Here is a 14,532-nt window from a genome sequence, read left to right as displayed (position 1 = left end):
CCCACCACCCTCTGGCTGAAGACATTTCCCTCAAAGCCCCTCTAAACCTCCTACCAATGACGGTAAATCTATGCCCTCTGGTTATTGACCCCTCTGCTGAGGGAAATAGGTCCCTCCTATCCACTCTATCTAGGCCCCTCATAATTTTACACACTTCAATAAGGTCTCCCCTCAGCCTCCTCTGCTCCAAAGAAAACAAACCCAGCCTATCTAATCTTTCCTCATAGCTAAAATTCTCCAGTCCAGGCAACATCCTCGTAAATTTCCTCTGTACCCTCTCTAGTGCAATCACATCTTTCCTGTAATATGGTGACCAGAACTGCTCGCTGTGGCCTAACTAGTGTTTTATACAGTTCAAGCATAACCTCCCTGCTCTTGTATTCTATGCCTCGGCTAATAAAGACAAGTATTCCGTATGCCTTCTTAACCACCCTTATCTTCCTGGCCTGCTACCTTCAGAGATCTGTTGTACTGCTGAGAAAACTCTTGAGACTTGGGACTACAGTTTCTGGAACTTATTAACTGGGGGCTGGGCATGAAAATACATGTGGAAATATCTAGGATTAAATTAACTATCCATTGTCTGCCCTACAATTATTGTGCTATGATATCGGACACCATTTACAAGGTTAGTTCCAAAGTTGATAGATACATCAAAGTATCAACAAAGTTAAGTGCAAGAAATATAAATGCATAACCATTTTGAAGCAGAAAATAGGTAGTTCACAAGTGAAGTTTAATCAGTGGATATATTCAAGGATTGATAACATTTGGTATATTAAGGGGCTCCTCTCTCCCAGTTATGACAGAGATGATGCATTCTGGCTTGTAGCAGAGTAGGGTAGGGTTGAAATTAGTGAACTAACCTACCCAACAAATAAAAAGAATCCTCCTGTCTATCAGAAAATTCTGGAGGAACATTGATAGTAGCTGCTGAGAAGGCTGTGGCTCACACCTTCCCAGGAAAAGAGCAACAAAGTGGGAATCCACTGGGATTAATAGATTAAAATAAAATAAACATTACAAATATTCTTTCATGCAAAATAATTTCCATACTATAATTTAAGAAATTCTTGATTTCCTTACGTGATGTAGGATGTCATTACAAAGGACTGCTTCTGCAATTCAAGGATACATTGAAGTATCAGCAAAGTTATATGCATTATAAATGCATAATATTTGTGCAACAAAAAATGGACAGTTCACGACAGCATCAAGATAAATGCTGGGAAATTACAGTAGTCCATTAGCATCCATAAAAAGAAAAGAAGTAGGCAGTATGGATGTCAAAATGGACAATCACGCTTAACAAACCTCATATAATTCTTTGTTGAGGTAACAAATATGGTAGATGGGGGAAATGTAGTGGATGTACTGTACCAGGTCTTTAGAAAAGCCTTTGGCAAGGTACCACACGGAAGAGCACTAGAGAAAACGAACGGATGTGAAATTGGGGGAGGATAGCTAACTGGATTAAAAATAAGCGAGAAGGGAGAAAACAGAGAGTAAATAGGCCCCGACTTTAACTCCTGGCGCAAAGGGGGGGAAAGAGAGGCCTAAACTTTCCTTGTGGGGCTCCTCCTGGAAAAGTGAAAAGCATACTTTTCTGGACCTTGTCATGTCATGATCCTCTTCTGACCTGGTTCAGCCTGTTAGGAAAGCTGCAGTGGCTTCCCTGCTTAGGCCAGAGTTAAAATTGCAAACGGGGCCTGATGATGTAATTGAAACCTAATCTGCATAAGCTTAGCCACCTGCCCAGAAACCTGCATAACAATCATGAGATACGGGTGACTCGAGAGTGGACAAGTAACCTGGGCAATTTTAACTGCCCACCCACCCGGTTGGGCAGGACAGTTTTCCGAGAGTGGTTGGAATTGGATATTGGTGTCCTACAAGATTCAGTTTGGGGTCAGTTCTATTCACTGTGTACATCTATGATTATCAACGATTTGGATATAGGCCATGGGGAAGTGGTGTCTGTTGCGTATGCAATAACTCAATCAGATGCGACTTGACTCTACTTTATCAGCTCTCAAAGTGAGGATTAAACATGGAGGCTTTCTTTATATACAAGGGCTGCACATATGTGTCTGTGGCTCAATGACCTCCAACGGTTGCTCCCCCTGGTGGCAGGTAAACCCAGGCATACATACATTACATCATTCTTGGTATCAGTCCTATTTACAAATTGAGATGGTCCGGGGCTTTCCGCTCCCTAGTTGATTGTCTCAGTTCAATTCCAGATCTGGGTGAGCTCTCTGAGTCATTCATGACTTGAGGCTGGGTAGCCGATCTAATGGGAGTGGCGGGGATTGAAGGTCCAGATTCATTGACAACAACAGGGTCATCTGATGGCTGAATATGAATCAGTTGGTCATTGATGGTGTCTTCTTCAAGCTGTTCCGGTTCGTCTGTTTGCCACAATTTCGTCTGATCAATGTGCCTCCTGCATGTTTGCCCATTAGTGAGCCTGACAATAAGCACCCTGTTACCATCCTTGGCCGTAACAGTGCCAGTGACCCACTTGGGGCCTTGACCATAATTTAGTACATACACAGGATCATTAATAGAGATGTCGCCTGACACGGCAGTGCGATCATGATACCACTGCTGGTGTTGATGTCTATTTTCGACGTGATCGTTAAAATCAAGGTGGACAACTGAGAGGCTGGTCTTGACACCTCTCTTCATCAACAGTTCAGCAGGGGGGACCCCGGTAAGCGTGTGGTGTCTCGTCCTGTAACTAAGCAGTATGCATGACAAGCGAGTATGCAAAGAACCGTGAGTTATGCGTTTCAGGCTCTGCTTGATGGTTTCGACGCCCCGCTGCGCTTGACCATTGGATGCGGGTTTGAATGGTGCTGACCTTACGTGCTTGATACCATTGATTCTCATAAACTCTTGAAACTCCAAACTCGTGAAGCACGATCCGTTGTCGCTCACAACAATGTCGGGCAGACCATGAGTGGTGAACATGGCACGAAGGCTCTCAATGGTGGCTGTGGATGTGCTGGGTGACATGATTACACATTCTATCCATTTGAAATATGCATCCACCACCACCAAAAACATTTTGCCCAGGAAAGGACCCACATAGTCGATCCTCGACCATGGTTTGGATGGCCATGACCACAGACTTAGCGGAGATTCCACTGGGGCATTGCTTAACTGCATGACTGCATGCAAGTGTTGCACTGATGCACACGTGACTCCAAATCAGACTCAATGCCAGGCCACCAAACACGAGACCTGGCAATGGCCTTCATCATCACAATGGGTACAGTGTAAATCCTATACAAATCTCTCCCTGCCTTTCTTGGGCATAACAACACGATTACCCCACAGCAAACAATCAGATTGAATGGAATGTTCGTCCTTGCGACGGTCGTAAAGTTTGGTCTCATCATACATTTCCCTGGGAATGGCCGACCAATCACCACTAAGGACACAACGTTTTACAACCGATAAGATCAGATCCTGGCTGGTCCAGCTCCTAACTTGTTGAGCAGTGACAGGCGACCCTTCATTCTCAAAGGCATCCATGACCAACAGTAGGTCTGCGGGCTGTGGCGTTTCCACCTCCGGCGTGCGCAACGGTAAACAGCTCAATGCATTGGCACAATTCTCGGTACCAAGTCTATGGTGAATGACATAATCATAGGCAGATAATGCCAGCACCCACCTCTGGATGCGGGACGACGTGTCGGTATTGATACCTCTATGCTCTGAAAACAAAGATATGAGCGGCTTGTGATCGGTTTCAAGCTCGAAACTAAGCCCAAACAGATACTGGTGCATCTTTTTAACCCCATATACGCAGGCTAAAGCTTCTTTCTCTTACCATGCCATAGGCTCTTTCCGCTTTAGACATGCTTCTTGACGCATATGCAACGGGTTGTAGTTTGCCTGACTCATTGGATTGTTGGAGCAACCCCATGTGATGAAGCCAATACTAAACGCTTGCACGGGTCATAATGTACCAACAATTAGTTGGAACAAAGCAGATTTCTAGCCTTCTCGAAGGCCCTGACTTGAGATACACCCCAAACCCAGTTGTCACCTTTTCTGAGCAGCATGTGCAGTGGCTCTAATAATGTGCTCAATTTAGGTAAGAAATTACCGAAGTAGTTGAGAAGACCAAGGAACGAACGCAGCTCCGTCACATTCTGGGGTCTGGGTGCATTTTTGATGGCCTCTGTTTTCGAGTCCGTAGGCCTGATGCCGTCTGCAGCAATCTTCCTTCCCAGGAATTCGACTTCCAGTACCATAAAGACGCACTTTGAATGTTTCAGCCCGAGCCCCACTTTGTCCAGACGACGTAGAGCCTCTTCCAGGTTGTGCAGGTGTTCGGCAGTGTCACGACCTGTGACCAGAATGTCATCTTGGAATACTAGGGTTCTAGGGACAGACTTCAGTAAACTCTCCCTGTTTCTCTGAAATATGGCTTCAGCTGAGCGAATTCCAAAAGGATACCTGTTGTAAGTGAACAGCCCTTTATGCGTATTGATGCACGTAAGTTTCTTCGATGATTCGACAAGCTCCTGTGTCATATAGGCCGACATTAGATCCAATTTGGTGAATAACTTTCCCCCGGCTAGCGTTGCAAACAGGTCATCAGCCTTTGGTAAAGGGTACTGATCCTGTTTCGAAACTCGGTTGATCGTAACCTTGTAGTCTCCACAAATCCTTGCCATCACTCTTCAGCACAGGAACAATGGGACTAGCCCATTCATTAAATTTGACCGGTGAAATGACCCCTTCACATTGGAGTCTGTCCAGTTCGATTTTGATCTTCTCCCTCATCATGTACGGGACTGCCCGGGCTTTGTGATGGACGGGTCTTGCATCCGAGTCCAGGTGGCTCCCATGAAGTTGCCGATGCCCGGTTCAAACAGCGAGGGAAATTTGCTCAGCACTTGAGCACACGAAGCGTCATCCACCGATCACAAAGCTTTAATATTGTTCCAGTTCCACTTTAAATTTTTTCGAGCCAACTCCTGCCAAACAGCCTGGAACGATCCACAGCGATAGATCATGAACCGCCCCATTGTACGACATCTTGACTGCTGCACTGCAATCACTGGTATGAGCTCTTTGGTGTCGGTACGTAATTTTGCATTTACTGGACTCAGCTTGGGTTTCATGGCCTTGGTGCCCCACAGCTTTACGACAGTCCTCTGGCTCATAGTTGACTGACTCGCATCCGTGTCTAATTCCGTGCCGTTCAATTTTACTTCAATCATTATCAGTTGGCTCTTTCTTTGTCAGGAACGAATGTACACTATACACTTCCTCCTCAGATATCTCGGGATGCATTGCCGGATCCGCTCCGGATCGGTCATCATCATCCACGTGGTGCGTCGCAGCACGCTTGCTGAGCTGCGGACACATCCGCTGAAGGTGCCCTATTTTCGCACAGCCTCTACAAATATACTGCCTGAAACGGCACTGATGAGGCCGACGACTGCCCCCACAACGCCAACAGGGTGAAATCGGATTCGTGCCCAATGGCGGACTTCGAGCAGTTACAGGTTTCGCAAACACAGTCAGGTAGGCCCTGCCAGGTGCGATTCTGCCAACCGACAACACAATCTGGTGCACAGTACTTGCCATGTAGTTTCGACTCTGCGAGGATATCTGCTTTGTACTGTCCACCGTGGTCAGGCAAGCATGGGTGATTGTGATTGCCCTGCTCAGATCCAGGGTCTCCGCAGCCAGCAGCTTCCGCAGGATCACCTCGTGGTTTATGCCTATTACAAAGACATGTCCTGGCCCTCAGAACGAACATGTTTGTAAAAGCGATATCTTGAGATAATGATGCCTTCTTTAGGTTTGAGATGGTCCCGAATCAGAGCACACAATTCCTCATAGGTCTTTTCCGCTGGATGTGCAGGTGAGAGCAGATTCTTAGAACATGAATCTCCTCAGGGGAGAGAGAACAGGCCCCCGAGTCCCTTAACTCTGAGTCTGCCGAGGGGGGCTAATCGGTTAGCACCATGCCAGCGTTGCGGAGGGAATCACAGGGCTCACCAGTGCCGTTTTAAGGACTATGTGTGTAAAGGCTGCAGCACAAAGGGCCACCTCCAGCGAATGTGTAAAAGAAATATGACTCACTGTGTTGATGAAGAGTCTGCAGATGGCCATGAATCCAGTGCGGATTATGAAGAGGTAGTCAGAGAGGCAGCTCAGCCCCACAATGAGGTGTATGGTATGTTTACCTGCACCACAGAATGTTCCCCGTTCAGGATGGAAGTCGAGATAAACGGCATTCCAGTCTTCATGAAAGTGAACACAGGGGCGAGCCAGTCAGTAATGAATCAAGAAGCCTTTGAGAGGCTTGAGGACAATCAAGCTGAATGACCCAAGTTGGTCCTGGTTCAGGCAAAGCTGCGCACCTACACCGATGAACTTATCCCAGTCGTTGGTAGTGCGGATGTAAAGGTACTCCATGATGGCGCGGTGCACAGGTTACCAATGTGGATTGTTGCAGGTGATGGACCAACGTTACTCGGAAGAAGGTGGATGGAGAAGATCCATTGGAGCTGGAAAGATTTCATCCCTCCAGCGATCGACGTCCCCCGCGCTCAGAGGCAAAGCAAGCCCTCACCTGAGGTTGGACCAGGCACCGGAGAGCAGACCAGCACAGCACCTGAGGCACAGACCGCTCAGCACGACTGCGTGGAGATGATCCAGCTGAGACGACCCGAACGCACCTTCCAGGCTCCAGTGGCAGGACAATTGCTGCTGAAGCTTCACAATTCAAAGGGATATATTGCACATTCATGCTGCGGAGGGAGGATGATGGTAAATCACTCTCACATTTTATAGCGAGTTGTACATCTCACCGTGCACTCGTGTCGAGTTCCTGCTATCTGCCTATCCCCTAGCAGGGGCTCAAACCCATACTCTCAAGTTATTTAATGACCAATTAGTGACTGTCCTTCTTGGGGGCAGGATTGAGATAAGCAGGTTCTCTTTGGGGTCAAGAGTGCTCCAAAATGACACATCTGGTGATGGAAGAATAGAAGCATGTCAATCGTCATTGGTAGACTGGATAATCCAGTGTCTGAGCCAGGCAAATTGCAGAATTCCAGGACACTGTTGATGATTGATCAGCCAATGTGGCTCATTAATGGGACCTAACCACCGGGGGTTAAGAATTTACCCACAACTTATTTCCAGTATTACTCCTGCTTGCTAACATCTGGGCTTAGGTAAGCAAGGTGTGTCCTTTGGGAGAGCATGTTCACTCTATATCCGATAAACAGAAACTCCACCTGTGCATATTTTTCAGTAACCTGGTTTGGAGACTGCTAAGTGTGGTGAAGGGTTTCCATGCATTTCAGACACTTGCTAACAAGAAAAAATAATATTACTAAGGGTCTACAGCTGTCTTTTCCCTTTACAGATGCTGTCAAACCTCTCGTGTATTTCCAGCATTTCACAATTTCAGCATTTTCAGGTTTTATTTCTTTTAGTACGAATACACTGACATACTTTTACACATATTACTGATAAATATCTATCATGGTATTAGATGATGTGCTGTTAAAGGACTATGGTTTTACTTTCAAACTCTGAACCACATTTGAAGCTCTATCTCTTGAAGAACTGTTCACAAAAGAGGGGGGGTTGTTTTTATGTTTTTCGTAAGCTTTATAAGTAATTTCTGTCTGAGGTTGTGAAGTTTTATCTTAATAATGTCTAATGAATCTTAATTTCTAGTAACATTATCAACATTACAGAAGAAACGGAAGATTTCTTTGGCCTTTAAACAGGCTATACTGCTGCTTTTATCACCTATTCAGTGTGGTTTTGTTTGTTTTTATTTTTAGCTTAAATATAATTGAATACTCTTTGCTGTGGTTTCTATGTAATGCGAGAGGATTCTATTTGGTCTTTTTTTCATGCCATGTTGTACAGTTATTTATTGGCAACACATTGTGCTCTCCCTGCCAATGCAGCTATCAATATTTAATGAGTTGCTAGCTGAGAAATGAATTAATTACTACCAGATGGAGGCAATTCTAACAGCAATTGCTTTACACAAATGATTTGGACAATGAAATCTCCCCATATGGACACTATATATTAACACGCACATTCATACTTTTACCACACAAACAAAAGTAGTATACCTATCTATATACATGATCACAAGCACTTGCTTTTGAACACACATACTTTAGCCCCCCCACACAAGCTCATATCTTTATCTTTAAACACATACATACGTCTCGATACATGCATACACATATGTACACTGTATAACTGCATGTGTACGCATATAATATAAATTCAATCTATTACATGCTGCCAAGAGCAGCACTGTTTTATTCTCCCCACAGAGCCAGACACAATTAAATATACCCCGATGTTCGTGCTCACTTTCAAACACCCCATAAATATACTCATATTCCATTGAACACCCATATATACAGTTATTTATATATCTATATACATATGTTCACATACAATATTTGTTCACATTTAGTTCAACCACAGAGGGATTATAGACATGGATGAGAATTTTCAAATGTGATGATTTGGAAATCAGGAACCAGTTTAAGGGCAATGGTTGGGAGTGATGGGTGGAATTAAATCTTTGCTTTATGCATTTTTTAAATAATGTATTTTTCTTTTTGAAATTAGGAGAGTTTGACAAAAGCAAACAGAGTCCAAAGAAGCCAAACGATCGCGAGCAGACAGCTAATTCAGAATCTCACAGCCCCCCTGTAGATGAGGAGGACGGAATCCCAATTTCCACATCAGGCCTACTGCAGGTGGTAGAGAGAAGGCGTATGTATTACCTGTCCTAATATATTAACTTGCTTGTTCTACTGCCTGAAATGCATTCATAACATCCTGAATCTGATTATCCGATTAATTGTAAAAGGAACTGAAAGTCCTTCTGGTTCATAAAGGTTTTCAGCAATGTTCCAGTGTACAAGATTTGCATTAATGCTCTTGTACATTGTACCATGAGTTGGTGCAATGCAGGCTTTTACTCGCATTTTTCCAAACAATGAGTGTACAATCTTGTTCACCATTTGGAAAATGACATGCCACATGCTATCAAACAGGAAGGAAGGCAAAATTGGCAGGCAAATAATCCAGGCTAGTCTCCGGCTGAAAGCAATTTTTGTAAATGTTTTGGAATAGTTTGTATGCCTGCCTGGTGCCTGTATGTTGCGGGGAACACAGAAAGAGAGAAAACATTTTATATCCTGTCCGATTCATATAATCATAGAATGATACAGCACAAAAGGAGGCCACTCGGCCATCACGCCTATGCCGGCTCTTTGGTAGAACTATCCAACTAGTCCCACATCCCTGCTCCTTTCCTATAGCCCGACAAATTGTTTCCCTTCAAGGATATATCCAATTCTGTTTTGAAAGTTACTATTGAATCTGTTTCTACCACCCTTTCAGGCAGTGCATTCCAGATCACAATAGCTCGCTGTGTAACAAAATATTTCCTCACGTCGCCTCTGGTTCTTTAGCCAATCACCTTAAATCTGTATCCTCTGGATACCGACCCTTCTGCCACTGGAAACAGTTTCTCTATCAAAACCAAAACCATTCATCAAATCTCCTCTTAACCTTCTTTGTTCTAAGGAGTATAACAAGATATCGTACAGCGGCCTCTAGCTAGGAGGTATAGGGAGCTGTATTGAGAGAGAGGGTCTGTGAAGGAACACCATTTTAAAGCTCACGTGGCAATCTGAAATCTCCTAAATAAATAGTTAAGTTGAACTAAATCGATGTTACGCTGAACTAAATTGATGTTATGCAGTACAGTGCAGAGCGTGCTTCCTACACATTGCATGTGGATCTGAGAAGGGCGATAAATAGTCATAAGCTTGTAAAATAATCTAGAGGCATTAGTAAAATAAACTTAAAGTGGCATAAGTAGAGCCTAAATTGAAAAAGTATTTCTACAATTACATGGCCACGATATTTTACTATTAGACTTGTTCTAGTCCTCTGGGTATTTGAACTGTACACCTGTATGTGACAAACTCAAAGTCCTAAACTGTAGCGAGCTATTATGACCACCACGGTGCCAACTCCCGCGCACATTCCTCTCCCACCTCCATTGCAGGTGACTGGTGGTTTGAAAGCCAATTGGACAAAATTCAAACAGCTGTGGGACAGCTATGAAATTATCACGAATATTGTAGAAAAAACAGATAGAGTTAGGGTCACAACATTTATCATTGCCTATGGCAGCGATGCCCTAGATATCCACAAAAATCTTCCCTACAAATTAGAGGAAGACAAGCAGGAAATTGGGATTATTTTGAAGCTCTGGGAAGAGCACTGTAAAGGTAAAATCAACATCATCTATGAATGGTACCAGTTTAACAACTGAGTACAAGGGGCGAACAGTTTGACAGATATCTCGTGAAAGTGAGAGAGCTAGCATCGTCATGTGATTTCGGTAATTTGAGGGATGATTTCATCAGAGACCGCATAGTCTGCGCAATATCTGATAACACTCTGCATGAGGCTGTTGCAAGAATTAAGCCTAACACTCAATAAATGAATGATGCTCTGTAAATCTACAGAGGCCACAGTTGCGCAAATGAAATCCATGAGACTCACTAAAACCGACTCTGAAGATGTCAAAGCTGTTAGTCAGAAACCCCAACCCACAAAGAAAGAATGCACAGACAAAGAGTTCACGAACAATTGCAGATATTGTGGCAAAAGACATGAGCTGTCAAAAACTAAATGTCCAGCATATGGGAAGATCTGCACAAGTTGCGACAAACTAAATCACTTTTCTCAAAAGTGTAGACAGAATGGATCGAGGCAGAAGTCTACACCTAACTCTAAATATAAGGGCAAGCCAAAAGTTCATGCACTATATGAAGAGAGTTATGATTCTGATTTTGAAGTCATGACTGTAAAGATGCTTGGTAAAATCGATCGCACAAAGACAAAGCTTACAGAAAGTATCCTAACAAGATCACGGCTCCCTTCTCCATTAAAGGTCAAATGGTAAAAATGCAAATAGATTGTGAGGCCACATACAATGTGCTACCTCTTAGATACTTACCAAAAGGCTTAAAGATAAAATAATCTAAGATAATACTGTCACTATAAGACAACCGTGCAACCATTCCAGTGGTAGGGACTTGTAATGTGCCACTGGAAAATGCAAAGAACAAGCAAAAGTACGTTGTGCCCTTTGTGTTATTTGAGGGCCAAAGTGCACCACTGATTGGCTCACGCACTGCTCAACAGCTACAACTGATAAAAGTGCAGCATCAGAATATCGCAGTGGTAAATGAACCATGCGAATCGCAAACTACAAACAAGGCAAAAAATCTCGCTAGCGTCACAAACTGATGTCAACAATGTGTGTCCGAATGTGTTTAAAGGACTTGGACACATGCCAGGGACAGTTCACCTTGAACTTAATGAATCAGTGACACCAGCTGTAATGCCACCCAAACGGGTGCCAATAGCGATCAAACAAACGCTAAAAGAGGAACTCGATCATTTGGAAAATCGACAAATCATCACGAAAGTTGTTGAACAGACGGATTGGATATCCAGTCTAGTGACTGTACAAAAACCAAATGGAAAGATACGAGTATGTATCAACCCTCAACATCTGAACAATGCCCTGAAACGTGGACACTATCCACTTCCTGTGATCAATAACATCTTGCCACAGATGTCAAATGTAAAGGTCTTCACTAAAGCAGACTGCAAGGAGGGTTCCTTGCAATGTGAACTAGACACAGTGTCCTCCTACCTCACGACCTTCCAGACTCCATGGGAACAATATCAATATAATAGCATGCCATTTGGCTTCAGTCCTGCCCCGGAAATCTTCTAGCAGAAGCTAGACCAGAACCTTGAGGGTTTAGATGGATGATATCTTGATCACTGGTCACTTAAAGAGGCCAATCACGATCATGACGCAAACTTAAGCAAATTCATGCAGAGAGGCAGAGAGCCTCGATAAGTTTGAATACAAGAGCTCCCAAGTGAAATACATGGGACACATACTGTCTAGTGATGGGCTCAAAGCCGACCCAAGCAAAGTGGTCGCAATCAACGAAATGCAGAAACCGCAGGATGTCGCAGGTGTACAACGATCTGTCGGCATGACAAAGTACCTCGCAAAATTCTTGCCAGATCTTTCAGGCTGTCATGTATGTATGTTTGGAGTTACTAGCCACCAGGTGGTGCCACTGTCGGAGGTCATTGGGCTGTACGCACGTGTGTGCGGCCCAGGTATGAAAGGCAAGCCATCGTGTAATGTAATCACTTTGGGCCCTAATATAACAGAGCCAGGTTTGTACCTGTGTTAGTTTACAGTATTCAGTCGATCGAGTTATTACATACATAACATTTGGCGACGAGGTAACTTAAGAACCTTCGCATGCAAAAATGAGCTCAATTGGAATTCTGGAGAGATTCGTGGAGGGAGAGGACTGTGCAGATTTTGAAGCTCGCCTGAACCAGTTCTTCGTGGCCAACAAAATGGAGGAATCCACTGACGCAGTTAGGCGCAGGGGGGACTTCCTCATGGTTTGCGGTCCGAAAATCTATGGACTCAAAGAATCTTCTCTCGCCTGCAAGTCCAACGGACAAGGACTGTGAGGAATTGTGTGCTCTGGTACGTGACCATCTCAAACCAGAAGAAGGCATCATCATCTCATGATATCGATTCTATAAGCACGTTCATTCTGAGGGCCAGGATGTGTCGGAATTCGTTGCCGACCTAAGACGTCTAGCTGGACCTTGTAAGTTTGAAACCGTGTTAGGAGACATTCTGCGGGACTTTTTTGTAATTGGCATCAACCACGAGGTGATCCTGCGTAAGCTACTGGCGGTGGAGACACTGGATTTGAGCAAGGCCATCACGATTGCCCAGACATACATGATGACGGACAAAAACTTAAAGCAGATATCATCGAAAAATTGGAACTTAGCAAGTACTGTAAACAAGATTGCATCATCGTTTGGCAGAGCTGCATATGGCAGGGCCTACTCGACTGCGTATGCGAAACCTGTGGCTGCCCAAAGTCCGCCAACGGGAATTCATCCGATTTCACCATGTTGGTGTTGTGGGAGCAATCATTGGCCTCATCAGTGTCGGTTTAAACAGTACATTTGGAAAGGCTTTGAGACTGGGTCATCTCCAGCGCATGTGTCCGCAACTGTGAGCAAGCGTGCTGCGACACACCGCTTGGAGGATGATGACCAGTATAGCGCGGATCCGGATATGCAATCCGAGATACCAGAGGAGGAAGTGTATGGACTGTATTCGTTCCTAACAAAGAGCCAACCGATAATGATTAATGTGAAACTTAACGGTGTGCCGCTACCAATGGAATTGGACATGGGTGCGAGTCAATCAATAATGAGCCAGAGGACATTCGACAAGCTGTGGGATACCAAGGCTGTGAGGCCTAAGCTGAGTCCAGTCAATGCCAAGTTGCGTACGTACACTAAAGAACTCATAATGGTGATTGGCAGTGCAGTAGTCAAGGTGTCGTATGATGATGCGGTTCATGATTTACTGTTATGGATTGTTCCAGGCAATAGTCCAACGCTGTTCGGCAGGAATTGGCTAGAAAAAATCAAATGGAATTGGAATGATATCAAAGCATTGTCGTTGGAGGGTGATACTCCATGTGCTCAAGTGCTGAGTAAGTTCCCCTCGCTGTTTGAACCAGGCATCGGCAGTTTCACTGGAGCCAAGGTGCAAATCCACGTGGACTCGAATGCAAGATCCGTCCATCATAAAGCTCGGGCGGTTCCGTACATGATGATGGAGAAGGTCGAAATCGAACTGGACAGATTCCAGCGTGAAGGGGTCATATCACCGGTCGAATTTAACGAATGGGCCAGCCCCATTGTTCCTGTGTTGAAGAGTGATGGCACTGTCAGGATTTGTGGAGACTGCAAGGTTACAATCAACCTAGTTTCGAAACAGGATCAATACCCATTACTGAAGGCTGATGACCTGTTTGCAACGCTAGCCGGGGGGAAGTTGTTCACTAAACTGGATCTGACGTCGGCCTACATGACACAGGAGCTGGTCGAGACGTCGAAGAAACTTAAGTGCATTAACACTCATAAAGGACTGTTTATCTACAACAGGTGTCCTTTTGGAATTCGCTCGGCTGCAGCCATATTTCAGAGGAACATGGAGAGTCTACTGAAGTCTGTCACTAGAACCGTCGTGTTCCAAGATGACATCCTGGTCACAGGTTGTGACACCGCCGAACATCTGAACAACCTGGAAGAGGTTCTACATCGTCTGGACAAAGTGGGACTCAGACTGAAACATTCGAAGTGTGTCTTCATGGCACCGGAAGTCGAATTCCCGGGGAGAAAAATTGCTGCTGATGGTATCAGGCCTACGGACTCGAAAACCAAGGCCATCAAAAATGCACCCAAGCCTCAGAATGTGATGGAGCTGCGTTCGTTCCTTGGTCTACTCAACGACTTCGGTAATTTCCTACCTAGATTGAGCATTTCATTAGAGCCACTGCACATGCT

The 14,532-nt window shown here is 44.6% G+C and overlaps 1 protein-coding gene across 2 annotated transcripts in view; it reads left to right on the top strand.

Moving 5' to 3' along the window:
* The window catches only part of dbndd1 (dysbindin domain containing 1), a 66,971-nt gene that overhangs the window by 35,312 nt on the left and 17,127 nt on the right, over nucleotides 1-14,532 (top strand). For both annotated transcript variants that reach the window (XM_070898167.1, XM_070898168.1), the window contains exon 3: nucleotides 8,653-8,799. In XM_070898167.1, coding sequence (XP_070754268.1) covers nucleotides 8,653-8,799 — 147 coding nt within the window. The remainder of the gene's footprint in view (nucleotides 1-8,652; nucleotides 8,800-14,532) is intronic.

Source organism: Pristiophorus japonicus, chromosome 13, assembly GCF_044704955.1.
Source record: "Pristiophorus japonicus isolate sPriJap1 chromosome 13, sPriJap1.hap1, whole genome shotgun sequence".
Taxonomy (NCBI): domain Eukaryota; kingdom Metazoa; phylum Chordata; class Chondrichthyes; family Pristiophoridae; genus Pristiophorus; species Pristiophorus japonicus.
This window is presented reverse-complemented; position numbering and strand designations above follow the sequence as displayed.